Below are 20,147 nucleotides of genomic sequence, written 5' to 3'. Positions count from 1 at the left end.
TTCACACTTTATCGTATTTTAGCAGATCCCAAGTTCATGCACTGAATTTAAGACCTTGGGTCAGTAAATCATTTCACCCTCCTGGGCTTCAGGTGCAAATTAAGACCCCAAGATTGTTCCCTCTTGTGTCTATGGGAAAAATGCTTCATTCAATGGACCCATAGGCTGGAAGTCTTCTGGGCCTGGGAAATACCAACTCCTCTTGTGTGTACCCTCAACCTGAGCTCACGTTTCGAAATGTCAAGTAATGAAATCTAAAATGCAGTTGCTGGATCCATCATGAACAACTATGGCAGTGTAGCATCCAGCCACTAGGTGGGGATAAAACTCTTCTCACTCTTTATACTCCTCCCAGGGAACTCCATTCATCGGGTCTCTCTGATCTGTACCCTTCTCTTCTACTGCCAAATCCAAACTCCGTCCCTTCTATCTTGCTGCACCATATGCCTGAGGCAGTACACCAAGCTCAGTCTCTAGCAGTGCTCAAATTTAGGCTAAAATCCCACTTTTACGAGGCTGCTTTTAACCCCTAACTCCCATTCACTTGTAAAGTCCCTCTTTGAGAAATTCCCTAACCCTTATTTGTCCTGTTTGTTTTAATTAGATTGTAGGTTCTACTGAGCAAGGACTGCCTTTACATGTTTAATGTACAGTGCTGTGTATATCTAGCAGTGAAATAGAAATGGTAAGTAGTACCGTAGTAGTTATATAGCCACGTTACATAAGAAGTGCCATACTGGAACAGATCAAAAGTCCATCAAGCCAATCTAGACCATAAGTACCTGGCAGAAACCCAAAGAGTTGCAACATTCCAGAGCTGAGATTGTGATGTCATAACGGCTCTTTCCACCAATGCCTAAGAGCCAACCTCAGCAGTGATGTCACAATGGCTTGATTATCTTATACTTGGCTAACATAAGAACATAAGAATTGCCATACTGGGACAGACCAAAGGTCCGTCAAGCCCAGTATCCTGTTTCTAACAGTGGTCAACCCAGGTCCCATTCTTTAGTGTCTATCTCAACCTACTAATATTTATTATTTCTATAGTGCTGAAAGGCTTACGCAGTGCTGTACATTTTAAAATACAATATACAGTCCCTGCTCAGAAGAGCTTACAATTTAATTTAGACAGGACATTGGGGTTGGGGAGATAATGGTAGAGGAAATGATACAGTGGGTCTAGGTATCTGACAGCAGTGAGTGGGAGTTAAGAGTTGAAAGCAGTTTAAAAAAAAGAGGGCTTTTAGTTTGGATTTGAATACTGCTATGGATGGAGCACAGTATATTGATTCAGGCAGCCTGTTCCAGGCATACGGTGCCGCAAGAAAGAAGGGACGGAGTCTGGAGTTGGCAGTGGAAGAGAAGGGAACAGATAAGAGGGGTTTGCCCGACGAACGGAGATCATGGAGAGGAGCATAGGGGAAGATAAGTGAAGACAGATATTGGGAGGGCTTCAGAGAGAATGCACTTATAAGTCAGCAAGAGGAGTTTAAAGTGTATTCGGCATTCTTCAATGCAATGCCTGAGGGTCAGTGTTTGTGCCCATTCATACTCTGATTCTGCCCTCTCTCCTTAAAGAATGGCACGAGGATGGTTTCCCATGGGGACGTGGACAAATTCTGTCCCTATGTCATTCTCTAGAAATACCTGGCAGAAACCCAAATAGTAGCAGCATTCCAGAGCTGAGATTGTGATGTCATAAAGGCTCATTCCATCAATGCCTACGAGCCAGACTCCTCAGTGATGTCGCAATGGCTTCATTATCCTATACTTGGCACACATAAGAGCTGCCTTACTGGAACAGATCAAAAGGTCCATCAAGCCCAGGATCCTGTTTCCTACAGAGGCCAACCCAGGCCACAAGTACCTGGCAAGATCCCAAAAGAGTAAATTCAAGCTCAGATCCAGTACCGATTAATATTCTTTTTATGGAGTCTGGTAAGTCTCTGTGGTTTGAAATATAACTCCTACATGCTTTAACTCCATCCCATAATTCACTGATAAAGTGACTTTTTGTTAAGATAAATGCTTATTTTATCTTCACAGTTATCATGCAAACACCCATTTGGCCGAGAAAGATATATCATTCACTGCTACTCTGCACACAGTTGAAACTCTTCTTGAAATTTTCTACACAGCTAGATGCGGTAGAGGAATATTGATTGGATATGGGGTAGTGTTTCAGTTTTCCGACTTTTAAACAATCAGAAGCCATGCTACAAAACAAGAGAGTGTTAGACTGAGGTGGGGGGGAGTTATCAAGCTGCATAAGGGCCTTAAGTCACGACTTAAAGGACTCCAATATAGTTTGTCTTGCTTTATTGTGGTGATATTTAGATCACCAAAGGTTACGTAGTAGTGATATGCAAAACATGTAAATGCATGTAAAGCAACTCACTATCGTGCTAAACCACCAATAGAAGCCAACCTCGTGATGTCACAATGGCTTCATTGTTCTATATTTGTCTCACTTCTGATATTTTATTGGAGGAGAGTATGGCACAGTGGTTAGAGCTACAGCCTCAGCACCCTGATGTTCTGGGTTCCATACCCCACGCTACTCCTTGTGACCCTGGGCAAGTCACTTAATCCTCTGCTGCCCCAGGTACATTAGATAGATTGTGAGCCCACCAGGACAGATAGAGAAAATACTTGAAGTACCAGAGGAGCTCAGAACTGTTTACATGAATTTATTCAGGTGCTCAAGCATTTTCCCTGTGTGTCCCGGCAGGCTCACAATCTATCTAATCTACCTGGGGCAATGGGGGTATTAGGGGACTTGCCCAGGGTCACAAGGAGCAGCGGGGGTTTAAACCCCCAACCTCAGGGTGCTGAGGTTGTAGCTTTAACCACTGTGCCACACTCTCCCCCTTACGTCATTTCCATTATATGCAAATCTGGCTCATGCACATCCTTTAGGGATATTCTGAAACACGACTGGCTGGACGGGTTTGAGAACTGCTGAACTAGATCCTAGGAGAGGAGGTGGCAGAGAAAAGAGTGATCAAGTAGGGGGGACTGAGAGATATCCGAGACATTTGAAGGGCCTTTTTTGTGAAATGTACTCTGAGACAACCCAAGGAGACAAGAAGGCAGTCCAAATGGAGCAGGCACCCCCATCTGCATTGAAAGCCTTTGAGTGTATAAAAACAGAGAAAATGGCAATTTGCATAAGTGCCCTACGCATTACTTTATAAGGGCACATGAAAGTGCTATGGAGCACCATTGCAAGGGGGGTGGGCATGAGTGAGATATAGGCAGAGCTTCTAGTTAAGTATGTAACTGTCAGCACCCCAATGCTAGTTATGCTAAGTATTACATAAGAACATAATAGCCTTACTGGGTCAGACCAATGGTCCATTAAGCCCAGTAGCCCGGTGGCCAATCCAGGTCACTAGTACCTGGCCAAAACCCAAGGTGTAGCAACATTCCATGCTACTGATCCAGGGCAAGCAGTGGCTTCCCCCTGTCTTTCTCAATAACAGGCTATGGACTTTTCCTCCAGGAACTTGTACAAACCTTTCTTAAAACCAGCTACACTATCCGCTCTTACCACATCCTCTGGCAACATGTTCCAGAGCTTAACTATTCTCCGAGTGAAAAAAAAATTTCCTCTAATTGGTTTTAAAAGTATTTCCCTATAACTTCATCGGGTGTCCCCTAGTCTTTGTAATTCTTGACGGAGTGAAAAATCGATCCACTTGTACCTGTTTCTACTCCACTCAGGATTTTGTAGACTTCAATCATATCTTCCCTCAGCTGTCTCTTTTCCAAGCTGAAGAGCCCTAACCGTTTTAGTCCAGGTACCCAGAAACTGCTACATTTTAGGTCCCTCAACATGTGCTTAAATAGAGAAACCTCCAGTATTACATACCGAGTTTATCGCCTTTAACTTCTTGTCAATTACAAAGCGTTTCTAAAAGGAGGGAAAAGGCCTCAGGAGCCACCAAGAACAGATGCTACGCCATAGCTATGAAGGGAAGAGCTGTCCAACTTCACTGGCCATCGTTTCACGATCAAATCGCTGCTTCAGGGCTCTGAAAAACGTTTTAACACTACATAAGAATTCATGCAGGGTTAACGTTTCTCAGAGCCCTGAAGCAGCGATTTGATCGTGAAACGATGTGCCACCGCCGGCTGCAGCAACATTTGGATTCACGGAAAGCACTGCAACGGCAGGGACAGCGAGTGAAGACATATTTTTGGCAGGACCCGTTGAGATAAGCATTTATTTCTTTACTTTATCTGCTCACCTGCTGATCTACCTACCTGCTTGTAGTAGAGACGTTTAAAATCTGCGTTTCTAACATGCGTGTATATAAGGGGATTTTTTTATGGCCTGTGATAAGAGTATTGTAGTGGGGAGCCAGTAAAGTTGGACAGCTCTTCCCTTCGTAGCTACGACGTAGCATCTGCTCTCGGTGGCTCCTGAGGCCTTTTTTCCTTCTTTTAGAAATGCTTTATAGTTGACAAGAAGTTAAAGGCGATAAACTCGGTATATAATATTGGAGGTTAGTTGATGTTTGGTAGGGTATTTATACTCCAGTTTCTCCACTGATCTTTTGAATTTTCCTAAATGGAGAAATGCACATAAAACTGCCTCTCTAGTGGTTAGACTAGCAGTAGCAGCAGTGGCCTAGAAGGGGGGGAGGTCCACCCCAGGTGCTTTTTTCGTGGGGATGCCAGCACCCATCCTGCTCTCCACCACCCTACTCCTTCCCCGCCCACCCACCCCTCCACTACCGCGTGCACGCCCTTCCCCTGTACCTCGTTAACGTTTGCAAAATGAGCAATGCCACCCAATGCGCAAGCATCTGCTCTGACATCACTTCCTGGACCTGCACCTAGGAAGTGATGTTAGAGGAAGCGCCGAGCAGCAGGTTGGGGTTGCTACCCATGCCGCGAATGTTAACGAGGTTTGGGGGAATGGAAGGGCACGTGCAGCAGGAGGAGGCGAGGAAGGAGCAGGTAAGGGGGCACAGAAGAACGAGAGGGAGGGGCACCTCTCACCCTTGCTACGCCACTGAGTGGCAGACTGAGAGCCAGGGAAGTCAAGATTCAAATCCTGCTTCTTTCACGGACATTCTTGGTGACCTTGGAGAATTCACTTCACCTTACATTGCCTCAGGTACAACTTTAGACGCAATTCTGCATGTGTAGTTACTGTAATTGAAAATTTGTCTTCAGCTTGTATTTGTAAATGGCAAGTAATTAAAACTAAAATCTACAAATAAAAAATAAAAATAAAAAGAGGGATCTCACACAGCTCAGGTCACACTCAATGCATATAGCTCAGGTCACACTCAATGCATATGAGGCTGGAATATGCAAGGAAGTACAACCAGGGGAAGAAGAGAATGGCAGAAAGATAAAGGAGACAAAAAGGAAGCGGAAACTTATCAAAAACATGTGCCTTCTATGTCTCCTCAGCCCCTCTATGCTACGAGTGTAGGAGCAGCTGACAAAGAGCTTCAGCTCCAAGGTCACAGAGGACCATTCAAGCTTTGATGGAAAAAAAATCCGCCTCATGACCACCTCTCTCATATTTCCCCCTCAATGTCTTCTGTGTATAGCTATGCTAGAAAACCACTACTGTGAACCTTTTGCTTGGAAAAAATGCTTTCACTGTGAAAACAAAATGCAGATGTATTCTGGAACGACTCATGTGTTCCAAACAGAAGTGCAGAAAGATGTTCCAGCTCAAAAACCCAAGGGTAAACTTTTACAGATCAACTCTTGTACCTCTCCCGCCATCTGTTCACACCAGAGCTTGTGGCTAGTTGAGCCCTTTCAACGATATGCATGTAAACTATGTATCTTCTGGTGTAAAACAGATGCAAACTTTTAGGATTTATCAGATGGAGGTAAAGTATCAGGTAGAAGAGAGAACAGCATGCTAGTTCCAGTGCAACCAGTATAAGTTACATCAGCAGATGTACTGATCTCACTAAAATAGTTGTAGTTCTTTGTCTCCATCTGCTGGCGGGGTGGTATAAACCTATGCATCGCAAAGGTATTATTTCTATAGCGCTGAAAGGTGTACGCAGTGCTGTACATTTTAACATACAATAGATAGTCCCTGCTCAAGAAGAGCTTACAATCTAATTTAGACAGGAAGAAAACCTTTCCATAGTAAAGAAAGCTATTGAAAAAGGGAACATAATATGAAACTATAAGAAGGTAGACTCAGGAGGATAGAAACCAAACATAAAGGACCTCATCTCAGAACAGAAATAAAATAACGTTTTGCACTTCACAGAAGAATATAGGGGGAAGCCTAAAAAGGGTAGCAATTACAACTTTAAACAAAGATGTGCCAGAGTAAAATTCTGGCAGTGCATCGCCGGTGGAGTCTCATCAGCAATGACTGAAAACGCCACTGATGGAGCCCATCCTGTCAGTGGCTGAAAACAGGAGGTTTAGAGCTGCCACGATGAGGAGGGGATAGAACGAGGGAAATCAATGCTAAGTGAGTTTCTGGTGGAAAGAGATGGGGGGATGGTGCTGTGCAGTTTGTGAGCGATAAAAACAGAATGTTCTGTGAGGATGGCGGATGGGGTGGAGGATGCTGGATACTGCGATGAGAAGACAAAGAGACTGGGCGATGCTGAAAAGGAGTGAAGGGGAAGTTTAAGTTTCAAGTTTATTTAAAATTTGATTTGACCGCTTATCAAACTTTCTAAGCGGTGTACAATTCTTAAAAGAGACAGCTGAGGGGAGATATGATTGAAGTCTACAAAATCCTGAGTGGAGTAGAACGGATACAAGTGGATCGATTTTTCACTCCGTCAAAAGTTACAAAGACTAGAGGACACTCGAAGTTACAGGGAAATACTTTTAAAACCAATAGGAGGAAATTTTTTTCACTCAAAGAATAGTTAAGCTCTGGAATGCATTGCCAGAGGATGTGGTAAGAGCAGAGAGCATAGCTGGTTTTAAGAAAGGTTTGGACAAGTTCCCGGAGGAAAAGTCCATAGTCTGTTATTGAGAAAGACATGGGGGAAGCCACTGCTTGCCCTGGATCAGTAGCATGGAATGTTGCTACTCTTTGGGTATTCGCCACCGTGAGAACAGGCTACTGGGCTTGATGGACCATTGGTCTGACCCACTAAGGCTATTCTTATATTCATACAATGAGAAACATAACATGATGACAATTGTCAAACTCGTGCTAACAAGGGGAAAGAACTCCAGTAGTTATAGGGTAGAACACATGTAAGGTTTAAAAGCAGACTGAAAATCCATCTTTTTGATGTAGCTTTCAATTCTTAACCCTACTCCTCTGCCCTCATCCTGTTTGCCTGTTTAGATTGTAAGCTCTTTAGAGTAGGGACTGTTTTCTTACTCTTGGTGACTCTGTGCAGCGCTGCATGCGTCTGGTAGCGCTATAGAAATAATTAATAGGAAGAGGAATTAGGAAGGGACAAAGTCAGTTAGGATGCCTAAAACGGCGTTAAAATTGGCCTCTTGCTTTAAAGTTGGCTTGTTGCTTGCAGAATTTTAAGGTTCAAACGCATCTTTAAATAAAAAAATCTTTCAGTTTTTACCCTTAAATCTGTTTAAAGATTTTCCTTCCCTCAAAGCCGCTGGCAAGGAATTCCAGATTGGGGGGGGGGGGGGCGGTGACAGCGAAAATAGTAGATTGCCTCGTATTAATAAATCTCAAAGACAGAACAGACAGTAGGATGAGCAAGAGATAAAGGGAAGAATCGGGCGCAATGAAGAGGAGGAAAAGATTGACGCCCCTGCTCTAAGTCCCTCCTCGAAGGCCGCAATCCAGTCGGGTTTTCAGGATTTCCCCAATGAATATGCATGAGATCTATTGGCATGCACTGCTTTCAATGTATACTCATTGGGGGAAATCCTGAAATCCTGATTGGATTCCAGCCCTCGAGGAGGGACTTTGACACCCTGAGGTATAATAATAATAATAATAATAACTTTATTCTTATATACCGCCAACAATCTTGCGACTTCTAGGCGGTTTACAATAAAGAGAAACTGTACAGACAGCGAATTACAGAGTATAGCAGTGTACATCTGATAATGGGAACATTAATGATAATAACAACAGTTTCGTATGCTGCAGGGCCTTGAAGTGCCATGCGGCTTACAAAGAATTAGAAAAATTCCATAAATTGAATGGGGTATTCATAGTTTGTGATTGGGGGTTAACAGTTTACAAATTCAGTTTTGGGAATGATATTGCGAAGGGGGCTATTGTCCTGGTTCATTACCTAGGCGCCTACTAGACTAAGGCGCCTACCCAAAAGGTGGGCATGGTTAGGCAGTAACGTAGTAAGGAGGAGTGGGGAGGGCAGTCTGCCCTGGGCACGGTCTTCCTAAGGGCACCCCTCCCTCCATGCTCCTCTCCTGCCCAATGCCTTCCCTGGCACCAGTAGAGGATGTTGGACAAAGGGTGATGGTAGAAAGCATCGGGGATGCTTGCCAGATCTAGAGCTATCAAAGAAAGGAATGCTGGGCAGAAAATACCCTCAATAGTTTCGGGGGGCGGTTGGGTGAGTTGGGGAGCAAGCCTGGAGGTTTGCAAAGGGGGCCCTAATACCATTGCATACTGTCTGAAACACATATACAGTAGAGGCAGCACAAAAGAATTGGATAGCTTAATAGACACAGCAAGGATGATGTTACCCCCCCAAAAAAAAACTCATGCAGACACTGAAGCTGTTCTTAATAACCCAGTGCACACACAGGAAGACAGAGGAGCAACCCTGAATCGCAAGACTGTAATTTCATTATGAGGTTAGGGCGGCTGGAACTAAAGTTAGAATAGTCAAGTGGTTAGAATGTCACCATAGCTACACAAAGGCATTTCAAAAGTCTTGTAATTCACATTCACTCCGTCTACGTCTTATTTTTAGAATGTATAATTTGTCTCAGTTATGTTATGGCACCGGCAGAAAGCCACTGTGTTAGATTATGGAGGGGGGTTTTGTTCCTTTTATGGACTCTGAATTACTCTACGTGGTGGCTCAATACAGCGGGTCACATGTGCACTTTCCTACATATGGAACAGTGGGGAAGCCTGCTCGTTACAGAAACGACGGCAGTAATATTCAGCCAGCAGCAGTCAATGATTTTTTTTTTTTTTCTAATACTGACCACCGCCACGAAAATTATGCCCAGATAATAAATGCCAAGCCATGCCCAGGTACCAGCACTAAATACCCAAGTAGGTGCAGATAGCCGGTGTGGTGCAGTGGTTAGAGTTACAGCCTCAGTACCATGAGGTTGTGGGTTCAAACCCGTGCTGCTCCCTGTGTTTAATCCTCCACTGCTTCAGTACATTAGATAAGATTGTGAGCCCATCGGGACGGATAGGGAAAATGCTTGAAGTACCTGTATGTAAACCACTTTGAGTGTGGTCTACAAGTCCCAACCCCTTTCCCTAGTTGGATAAGCACCAATTTTCAACCGTTAACTTAAACTAGCCGAAGATAAAAACGTCCTTTATGAATCCTGTTTGCTTGGTTAACTTGACCAGTTAAAGGCTAAATACTGGCACTTATCAGGTTAAGTGCTGACTAGGGCAGGATTAACCAATAAGCCAAGTAGGCACGTGCCGAGGGCATCAACATTGTTTTTTCCAAACAGCGATGGGCCCCTCCAGCATCGATCGGCAACGTGGGCCCCCCCCCCGATCGGCAAAGCGGGCCCCCCCCACATCGACAGAAAGTAAGACAAGCAAGCAACGTGGGTAAGAAAGGCAACAGGAACTGTAATTGTGCAAGTGGTGCTGCTTGCCCAAAGCTTCCCTCGGACGCAGCTTCCTGTTTCCGCCAGGGCGCATGGTGGGGTGGGGTGGGGCAGGGGGCCCAGTGCACTTGTGTGCCTAGGGGCCCTCAACGAATTAATCCTGCCCTGGTGCTGACTCTACCCCAACTCCACTCTTGGACACAATAGCCAGTTTTAGCTTTAACAGTTGGTGAGGGAGGGGGGTATTCAGTGGCGCTATCTGGGTAAATGGCACTGAATATTCCCTTGGAGTCCACTCAATGCCAGCAGCTGAACATGGTCCATTATTATTATCCTACCCCTCCCCCCCAACAAAAAAAATTTCAACACATCGAAACAAACAAAAGTTATCATTTTTCTACGGCAGCTCAGAAGTAGATTGTTCCCGAAAATGGAGCAAATTCCGCATCAATTAGGGTGACATATTTGCATAAGTTTGAAAATGTTTTGCATATGAACTTTTGGAAAGCTATTTCCTTTTATTATGCAAAATAACCTCACTTTGCGTCTCAATACTTTTTATTTTATGAGTGCAAGTTTTCAGACTGATGCGGGGGAGGAGAGATCTCAAGGACTGAAAGAGGAGGAGGAAGAGGGAGGATTGGAAATGGGGAGCGTGGAGGGAAACATAGAAACATAGAAAAAGACGGCAGATAAGGGCCGCAGCCCATCTAGTCTGCCCACCCTAATGACCCTCCCCTATTTAACTCTGTGCAGAGATCCCACGTGACGATCCCATTTCTTCTTAAAATCAGGCACGCTGCTTGCTTCGATCACCTGAAGTGGAAGTCTATTCCAGCGATCAACCACTCTTTCGGTGAAAAAGTATTTCCTGGTGTCGCCGTGCAATTTCCCGCCCCTGATTTTCCATGGATGTCCTCTTGTCGCCATCGGACCTTTGAAAAAGAAGATATCTTCTTCTACCTCGATACGGCCTGTGAGGTATTTGAACGTCTCGATCATGTCTCCCCTCTCTCTGCGTTCCTCGAGTGAGTATAGCCGTAATTTATCCAGCCGTTTCTCGTACGGGAGATCCTTGAGTCCCGAGACCATCCGGGTGGCCATTCGCTGGACTGACTCAAGCCTCAGGGCGGGATAAAGGAGCAAGAGGAAAGATCAGGGGCAAAGAGAAAAAGATAAGATCAAGAATGGGGGAAAGAGAAAAGGAGGTTCATAGACAACGGCGCGAAAGACAAAAGCGTGCGCCAATAATTGAGCGCAGCGCGGAGGCGCGCGCCGCACAAAATTACAGTTTTTAGGGGCTCCGACGGGGGGTTTTGTTGGGGAACCCCACCAGTTTACTTAATAGACATCGCGCCGGCGTTATGGGGGGTTTGGGGGGGGATGTAACCCTCCACATTTTACTGTAAACTGAACTTTTTCCCTAAAAACAGGGAAAAAGTTAAGTTTTCAGTAAAATGTGGGGGGTTACAACCCCCCACACCCCCCACAACGCGGCGCGATGTCTATTAAGTAAAGTGGGGGGTTCCCCCCCACGCCCCCCCGTCGGAGCCCTAAAAACAGTAATTTAGAGCGGCGCGCGCCTCCACGCTGCGCTCAATTGTCTGGGCGCACCTTTGTCGCGGCGCACTTTTGACCTGACACTGAAAAGGAGACATCACAAATGAGCAAGCAAGAACAGAGGGAGATGGGGGGGGGTGGAAAATCCAGACCCATGGCCATGACCCCAGGACTGCCCAGGTCCCCCTCTGTCCTGCCCTGTTCCACCCCCAGCCCCGCTCCCAGATGGCATCCGTGCACGCGTGGACACGACGCAATGACATCATGGGCACGCTTCCGTGCACATGACATCACCGCATTGCATCCGTGCATGCGCACATGCGCGGATGCCCCTTCCTCACGGGATTATGTTGGGAAGCTTTACATAACCCGGACCAAGTGCCGGGTTTCGAAAAGCCGACTGGACCCCTGAACATGTCCTAAGGAGGAGGGAAGACTGAGATGGGAATGGAGAGGAGGAGAAGATTTAAGATGCTGGAGGGATACAGAGAGGGAAGGAAGAAGTTCTCAGATCACTGAGGGGGCCGGTATAAAATGTTATACGAGTCCCGGCCTATGTTTTGCCAGGGCCCTTCAGCGGACCTCGGCTAAATATCAGTCAGGACCTACAAAAGCCCTTTATTTTCTAACTCCCGTTATCTCATAGGCAGCGGAATGCTTTTTTGTTTTGGGAGGGGACCCAAAAGCTCCACCGTAGCCTCAGCAGAATCCTGCAACACGACCTCTCTCACCAGCTCCCTACTCTCCCCCACCTACCTTCCCCGGTTGCTGTAATTTTAAATCTTCGGGCGGCCGACGCGTAGCATCAACTGCCCCGGAAGTCTTCACTCTGCAGCAGCTTCCTGTTCCCGCATAGGCGGGACGCTGAAGAATGAAGGGTTCTGGGAGCAGGCCCGCTGCGCGGCGGCTGCCCGAAGATTTAAAATTGCAGCAGCTGGGAGGCCCCGACCTCTGTGGCCACCCCCATTCCAACGTCCACGCTCTATCTTATCTAACTGTATGCTCCATCTTTGCCGTCTATTAAAATTTTTTATCCCGCCTTATGTTGCCATTTTAATGTAGCATACTCTGCCATATCTTGTATTGTTAGCGGAATATTTTTACTGCTGTAATTGTCTGTTGCCTATGTCTGACTTATCCTTGGCTGTACTCCGCCTTGGGTGAATTCCTTCAAAATGGCGCTAAATAAATCCAAAGAGATAAATACGCTCTGGCAGCTGCCGATATTCAATGCCGCGGCTGACCACCAATGGCTCGATACTGGCCCATTTGTTACCTGCTTTGGTGGGAACCTTCCTCATTAAAACTTGCTCTTATCAATCTCATTTATGGACAGTGGCGTAGTAAGGAGGGGGAACGGGGGGGAGGGGGGTCCGTACCAGGTGCTATCTTGGTATGGGCGCCGGAACCCATCCTCCTCTCCTCCCCCAATGCTCCTCCCCCCACACTATAGCTCTAGCTTTTTGTTGGCGTGAGCAGAATGGCTCTCTCATGTCACTTCCGTATCCCCGACGTAGGCAGCAAGCTTGTGATGCTGCTTGTGCCGGGGAAGTTAAAGAGGTACGGTGGGGGGGGGGGGAATGGAAGAAGTGGTGGAGGGGGTGGGAAGGGGTAGGGGAGGGGCGTCTGGACTTACTGGACTGAAATTCTTCAAAGGAAAACCAGTGCTAAATATATATGACTTCTGCAAGAAAAAGAACTTCTTAGTAACGTGTGTCATTTTGTCCATAACCTGGATGAGGAATGGTGAGTACCACAAATAGTGTCGCAATATTCATATCCTAAATATGCTTCAGCTGATTTTTTTCTTTCCATGGCACTGATTGAAGTTATCTTATATTTTTCAAACCCATCTTCTGGGTTGGCTGGAATGGGAGGCAGATGTAGAGGCAGCATTCCCAGCCTTTACAGGTAGCAAGTGGCAGCCATTGCTCAGAAGGTGCCCCCTACTGGCCAGACTCGGGGCTCTTCCATGTGCCTCTGCCACACACGGTCACTGTGGTAGCTAAAAACGGAAAGAAGCGCTGGCTTTAAGGTGGGGAGGCCGAGGGAGTGGTGAATGAAGTCTGACTGTATGGCAAGGCCTGGTTTTAATCTGGCTGGAAATCCAAAAGATTAGGAGAAAGCTTCTTACTGAGTGGATAAATAAATAAGAAAGGCATGTAATTGTATTACAGCAATCTGAGGTTATTATACTGTGTGTGATGTCTGTCATTCCATTACCAGCTTTTAATGCGGAGTCATCCATTTCTTTCATTTCATGACTGTCAGAATCTTCCATCATTACGGCTGTCAGATTTACTGCGAGAAGCTACATAAGCACATTAAAAGGAACTTACAGGGTCCTTAACAGCAACTTACTCTCTCTCTGCTCTCTTTCCCTCAGGACAGCATCCAACCATTTCTGCTTGTCTTCTGCAGTCTTCGCCATGCAGACAAACCATTTGTTTTTGGCAGTGTTGTGGATCTTCCAGCCATTTGTCACTGTGTAGCCATTGCTGTGGTAATCAGCTGCAAAACACAAACCACATTCATACTGAATGGGGGGAGGGGTTTCAAGTAAAGAGCAGATAAGAGGGACAGGGTATACATTCCAGGGTTCTTTTATCAATCACTTGTTTACTCTTTCCAGAAATACTAGAACTAGGGGGCGTGCAATGAATCTACTAAGTTAGTAGATTTAAAACAAATCAGAGAAAACATTTCTTCACTCTTGTATTTGTATGTTATTAAACTCTGTAATTCGCTGCTGGAGAATGTAGTGAAAGCAGTTAGCTTAGCAGGGTTTAAAAACAAAAGTCCATAAGCCATTATTACGATGGACTTAGAGAAATGTGGGTATGAAGGATGTGTGGCACTTCATGTTCTCTTCCTTCTCCTCCCCCTCCTTTCTGCTTTCTTCCTGCCATCTCTTTCCTTCTCCTCCCCCTCCCTTTCCGCTTTCTTCCTGTCATCAACTTTCCACTCTCCATTTCCTCACTTTCTTCTACTTCCACCCCATCTAACCTCTTATAACTTGTCTGCAGCAAGTGCCGCCTACAACCTCCGTAGTTCCAGGGGCAGGGCCCGGGATCCCAACTACCCATAGTTCACTCCTTCTCCTTCTAAACATATGTATGCAGAGGGACTGACAAACAGACAGACTGACTTTTAAGAACAGGTGCTATCACTTACTGCAAAAGTGTCTTTAATATCAAACGATTCTAAAGCAGTATTTCCCAAGTTAGTCTGGAGTGCCCCCTTACCAATCAGACTTTCAGGATATCCACAATGAATATGCATGAGATTGATTTGCATACACTGCCTCTGTTATATGCTAATCTCTTTCATGCATATTCTTCGCAAATATCCTAAAAACCTGACTGGCAAGGGGGGTCCTCCAGGACCAACCAGTACTACTTGCTGTGAAATAAACAAAAAAGTCCACTTGTAAGTCATCGTTTCAAAGTACAAACACACTCTCTTCTCATACAAATGATATACCGTATTTTCACGCAAATAACACGCACCCGTATAAAACGCGCACACGAATATAGCGCGCAGAAATCACGATGATTTGCACAAAAACTTTGATATACCGCGCTCACGGGTATACCGCGCATGCTGCCCGACGCTCCTTTCGCCCGCCCTGACTTTCCGTGCGCTGTCCCGACTCTCCGTTCACCCCCCCTGACTTCCGTGCACTGTCCCCCCTTGAAGGTCTGTCCCCATCCTGAAAGCCTGATGCCCCCCCCCCCGACATCCGATACATCCCTCCCCCCCCCCCGAAGGACCGCCGACTCCCCAACAATATCGGGCCAGGAGGGAGCCCAAATCCTCCTGGCCACGGCGACCCCCTAACCCCACCCCGCACTACATTACGGGCAGGAGGGATCCCAGGCCCTCCTGCCCTCGACGCAAACCCCCCTCCCTCCCAAGAACCTCCGACCGCCCCCCAGCCGACCCGCGATCCCCCTGGCGACCCCCACGACCCCCCCACCCCCCTTACACCGCCGACTTCCCGACTTCCCGACAACACCGCCGACTTCCCGACAATATCGGGCCAGAAGGGAGCCCAAACCCTCCTGGCCACGGCGACCCCCTAACCCCACACCGCACTACATTACGGGCAGGAGGGATCCCAGGCCCTCCTGCCCTCGACGCAAACCCCCCTCCCCCCCAAGAACCTCCGACCGCCTCCCAGCCGACCCGCGATCCCCCTGGCGACCCCCACGACCCCCCCCACCCCCCTTCCCCGTACCTTTGGTAGTTGGGCCAGAAGGGAGCCCAAACCCTCCTGGCCACGGCGACCCCCTAACCCCACCCCGCACTACATTACGGGCAGGAGGGATCCCAGGCCCTCCTGCCCTCGACGCAAACCCCCCTCCCCCCCAAGAACCTCCGACCGCCCCCCAGCCGACCCGCGATCCCCCTGGCGACCCCCACGACCCCCCCACCCCCCTTCCCCGTACCTTTAGTAGTTGGCCGGACAGACGGGAGCCAAACCCGCCTGTCCGGCAGGCAGCCAACGAAGGAATGAGGCCGGATTGGCCCATCCATCCTAAAGCTCCGCCTACTGGTGGGGCCTAAGGCGCGTGGGCCAATCAGAATAGGCCCTGGAGCCTTAGGTCCCACCTGGGGGCGCGGCCTGAGGCACATGGTCGGGTTGGGCCCATGTGCCTCAGGCCGCGCCCCCAGGTGGGACCTAAGGCTCCAGGGCCTATTCTGATTGGCCCACGCGCCTTAGGCCCCACCAGTAGGCGGAGCTTTAGGATGGATGGGCCAATCCGGCCTCATTCCTTCGTTGGCTGCCTGCCGGACAGGCGGGTTTGGCTCCCGTCTGTCCGGCCAACTACTAAAAGTACGGGGAAGGGGGGTAGGGGAGTCGTGGGGGTCGCCAGGGGGATCGCGGGTCGGCTGGGGGGCGGTCGGAGGGTCTTGGGGGGGAGGGGGGTTTGCGTCGAGGGCAGGAGGGCCTGGGATCCCTCCTGCCCGTAATGTAGTGCGGGGTGGGGTTGGGGGGGTCGCCGTGGCCAGGAGGGTTTGGGCTCCCTTCTGGCCCAACTACCAAAGGTACGGGGAAGGGGGGTGGGGGGGTCGTGGGGGTCGCCAGGGGGATCGCGGGTCGGCGGGGAGGCGGTCGGAGGTTCTTGGGGGGGGGGGGGGTTTGCGTCGAGGGCAGGAGGGCCTGGGATCCCTCCTGCCCGTGATGTAGTGCGGTGTGGGGTTAGGGGGTCGCCGTGGCCAGGAGGGTTTGGGCTCCCTTCTGGCCCGATATTGTCGGGAAGTCGGCGGTCGTTCGGGGTGGGGGTGCGAGTGGTCCTGCCGGGGGGGGGGGGGATGTATCGGACGTCGGGGAGTCGGCCGGGCAAGAGGGCTTGGGCTCCCTCTTGCTCCGATCGTGGATGCGGGTGTGGGTGGGAGCGCGTGCGAGCGGTCGTTCGGGGTGGGGGTGCGAGTGGTCCTGCCGGGGGGGGGGGATGTATCGGACGTCGGGGAGTCGGCCGGGCAAGAGGGCTTGGGCTCCCTCTTGCTCCGATCGTGGATGCGGGTGCGGATGGGAGCGCGTGCGAGCGGTCGTTCGGGGTGGGGGTGCGAGCGGTCCTGCTGGGGGGGTGAATCGGGCGTCGGGCGGGGTGGGAACTATGTTTTAAAACTTTGGTATACCGCGCTCACGCATATAACGCGCGAGGGGTATGCGCGGTAGGTAAAAACGCGTATAACGCGCGCGTTATATGCGTGAAAATACGGTAATTCATGCCGTATACTTGCAATGCTGCTCAGAACCCTGGTTTGATTTAACAAGCGTGCTTGCAGGAAGACTCCATCAGGTTTGAATTTTACTTTGATGGTCATGCATGTTTTTCTTTCTAGACATTTGTTACTAATGACATCATCAGGCAAGATCTGGCTTTCGATTCTTTCTCTGTGTTCATGGATATTGAAGTCTGGTTTCTTATTGAGTAACAGATAATCGAGGAGGGAAGTCAACTGTCAAGTAACGGTGCTAGAGGCAAAACGAGGCAGGCAACCACGATCTGAACTTTAAGTCTAGCGTCTTCTCCTTGGTTGACTGGGGTTGAAATTGCTGCTAAAACAGCATTCAGAAGGGAGGGAGAGAGCTGGGGGGCAATGGAATCCCAGGCTAACAGTCAACCATAAGGAGAAGAGAGCGGGTTAAAGAGGAAACTATGATCTATGGTCAGGGCCGGATTTAGATGAAAAGAGGCCCTAGGCTATTTCACTTATGAGGCCCTTTCATCTCCCATTTTTTTTTTTTTTTTTTTAAATTCTTTATTCATTTTCAAAATTACATTAAGTGTTAAATATATTCTTAAGTTTGTAAATTACATGAGAGATAATAAAATACATCATTACTGTGATATATATCAATGTGTTAAATGAAATATGTTGTTATTGGTACTAACTTTTATAAAAAATGTGACACGGATAATAAATAAAAAAAAGTCGAGAACACTTATTTGGACATTTATTCTCAGCACCATATATAGTACTTGTAACAATAACTAATCAAACATAACACACAACATTGCCCCTTCCTATATCCAGTGCGTCCTTCCTCACCTCACCCCCCCTCCGATGCCCGCCTGCCTCCCATCCCCCTTCCATTGAACACCCCCCATGCCATCCTGCCTGCCTGCCTTCCATTAACCCCCCCCATCCCCTCCGATGCCAGCCTGCCTGCCTCCCATCCCCCTTCCACTGAAACCCCCCATCCCACCCCACCCCCAGATGCCAGTCTGGGCCGCCCTGTCCTGATGGATCCACGTTTTGCCTCTCTCCCCGTGGGGCTGGGCTTTGCCCAGCTGTTTCCGGACTGACGTCTTTCCCTCCCCGATCCTCCTCCCAGGGCGAGAAAAAGAAAGGGAGAAGCCGAGTCGGCGCCCTGTTGCGGCCGGAGCCGGTTCCGATCCCGAAGCGTAGAATTTCTCCTTATTTTCGGTTCAGTGTTTTAGTGTTCACTATTTTTAGAATAGTGTAATTTTAATTTTGCTAACAATTTGAATGTAGGCCCCTCTTGATCTTGAGGCCCTAGGCTGAAGCCTAGTAAGCCTATAGGAAAATCCGGCCCTGTCTATGGTTCATAGCTGAAGGACTGTCACAGCAATGGCTGCATCACGTACGCGCATGCACAGAGGCCGTCTGGGGGCAGGGCTGGGGACGGAATGAGGCCTGACACAGGTGGAATGGGGCCGGCCTGGGGGCGTGGCCATGGGTTTGGATTTTCCTTCAGGAAAATCTAGTACCCCTACCTTAAAGAGAATCTCTTCAGAAAGGCAGTTAATAAATCTCAATAAATAAATGATATATAGACGGACTTAGGAAACTCCACTGCTTATTTCTAGCATAAGAGGTATAAAATATGTTCTATTCTTTTGTGATCTTGCCAGATACTTGTGACTTGGATTAGCTACTGGGTTTGAAGGACTGTCGGTCTGTCTCAGTATGGCAAAGCTAACATTTTTAAATGGGGCTCATGTTTCTTTGCACAATACCAGTGGAATTCCCTTACCAGATTCCTCCTATAATAAAGAGAGTCAAAAGTCACAAATATCATGGAACAAAAATGTATTTCTAACATTCATTTTGTCACAGCACTGTGTCCCCACTGGTGACGCGTCAAAACTGCGTGGGACATTGCCACGCCAACAATCGCACGCAGACAATACCATGCAGGACTTCTGCGCGCCGCCCAAAAACTGTTACTGTTAGCACTCAAGAGGGGGGAGCCCCCCACTACACTGAAAACTGCCATTTACCTGAAAACCGAAGGAAAACGACAGCTTACAATGCAATGGGGGAGGGGGTTTTTCCCTCTTCCATACACCCCCCCCAACATGAGCACAAACACCGACCCTCACTCACAGCGGTCACAGGAATAGTTTTTAGCCGGCGCGCTTAAGCCCTGCGCAGGATTGTCGGCATGTCAATGTCCCATGCGGTTTCCGTTATGGAACCATTCCCACCTGTTCCATCCTCTACATTCTCCACCTCCATGACTTCTGTGTTGATTCTACCCCGGAAGATAAACAAGGAGCCGTTTATTGACTTGGTACGTTTGGTCGACTTTTTCCCAGCAACCCTAAAACAAAAACAGACAAGCAGGCACCTCCCCGTTAATATATGTTGTTTGACTTCTTAAATTATTTCTATGTATTAATCAAAGTGTTCATTTTACAGCAAAATATTTAAAACATTGATTTACTATTAAATCTGAAACTATCAAGTTAAATGTCATTAATATGTTATAAACTACCACAAATGAGAAAGAGAAATCAGATAATAGATACTGGATTTATGAGTGTATACAAAGTATGTCTTTTCACTATCCCCCCCCCCCTTTTTACAAAACCATAGTACGGTTTTTAGTGCTGGGTGCAGCAATAATAGCCTTAAGCACCTGGGCCAATCAGGGCCTTAGGCCCCTCCCCAGTGCATCCCATGATGCACCAGGAAGGGGAAGGCTCACCAGGAGGAAGATCTGCCGGCCGGAGGGAGAAAGTAAGCATCCCTCTAACCAGTCAACTCAATAGGGGTCGGGTTGTCGGTGTCTTGAGGGGGCTCCAGCAGGAGGGATTGGGCACAGGAGAAGTTGGCATTTTCGTTTCATCTTTCCGCCTGTGAAAGGTTGTAAACTTAAAAAAAAAAAAAAATCACCAACATCTTTTGTCGTATCAGGCGGCTTTAAGGGGCAAGGATTTGGAACATTCGATCATGTCCTCCAATTCCTATTTGGAATTTAGGAAGCATCTAAAGACATACTTGTTTCCTAAATATTTGGGTAATTAATTTTCAACCTAACTGTACACCCTAAATTTTGTAAACCGCATAGAACTTCACGGTCCTGTGGTATATAAGTTGATTGT

General features: G+C 47.8%; 1 protein-coding gene across 3 annotated transcripts in view; it reads right to left on the bottom strand.

Annotated features, from left to right (window-relative positions):
* The window catches only part of PREX1 (phosphatidylinositol-3,4,5-trisphosphate dependent Rac exchange factor 1), a 346,652-nt gene that overhangs the window by 134,885 nt on the left and 191,620 nt on the right, over positions 1-20,147 (bottom strand). For all 3 annotated transcript variants that reach the window (XR_004541127.1, XM_033963869.1, XM_033963870.1), the window contains exons 8-9: positions 19,248-19,363; positions 13,642-13,791 (exon numbers count right to left, since the gene is read on the bottom strand). Coding sequence is in view for 2 of the 3 variants with exons in the window: in XM_033963869.1 (XP_033819760.1) it covers positions 13,642-13,791; positions 19,248-19,363 (266 nt within the window). In the remaining variant the exon portion in view is untranslated. The remainder of the gene's footprint in view (positions 1-13,641; positions 13,792-19,247; positions 19,364-20,147) is intronic.

The sequence above is a fragment of the Geotrypetes seraphini genome, chromosome 11 (assembly GCF_902459505.1).
Source record: "Geotrypetes seraphini chromosome 11, aGeoSer1.1, whole genome shotgun sequence".
NCBI lineage: Eukaryota > Metazoa > Chordata > Amphibia > Gymnophiona > Dermophiidae > Geotrypetes > Geotrypetes seraphini.
This window is presented reverse-complemented; position numbering and strand designations above follow the sequence as displayed.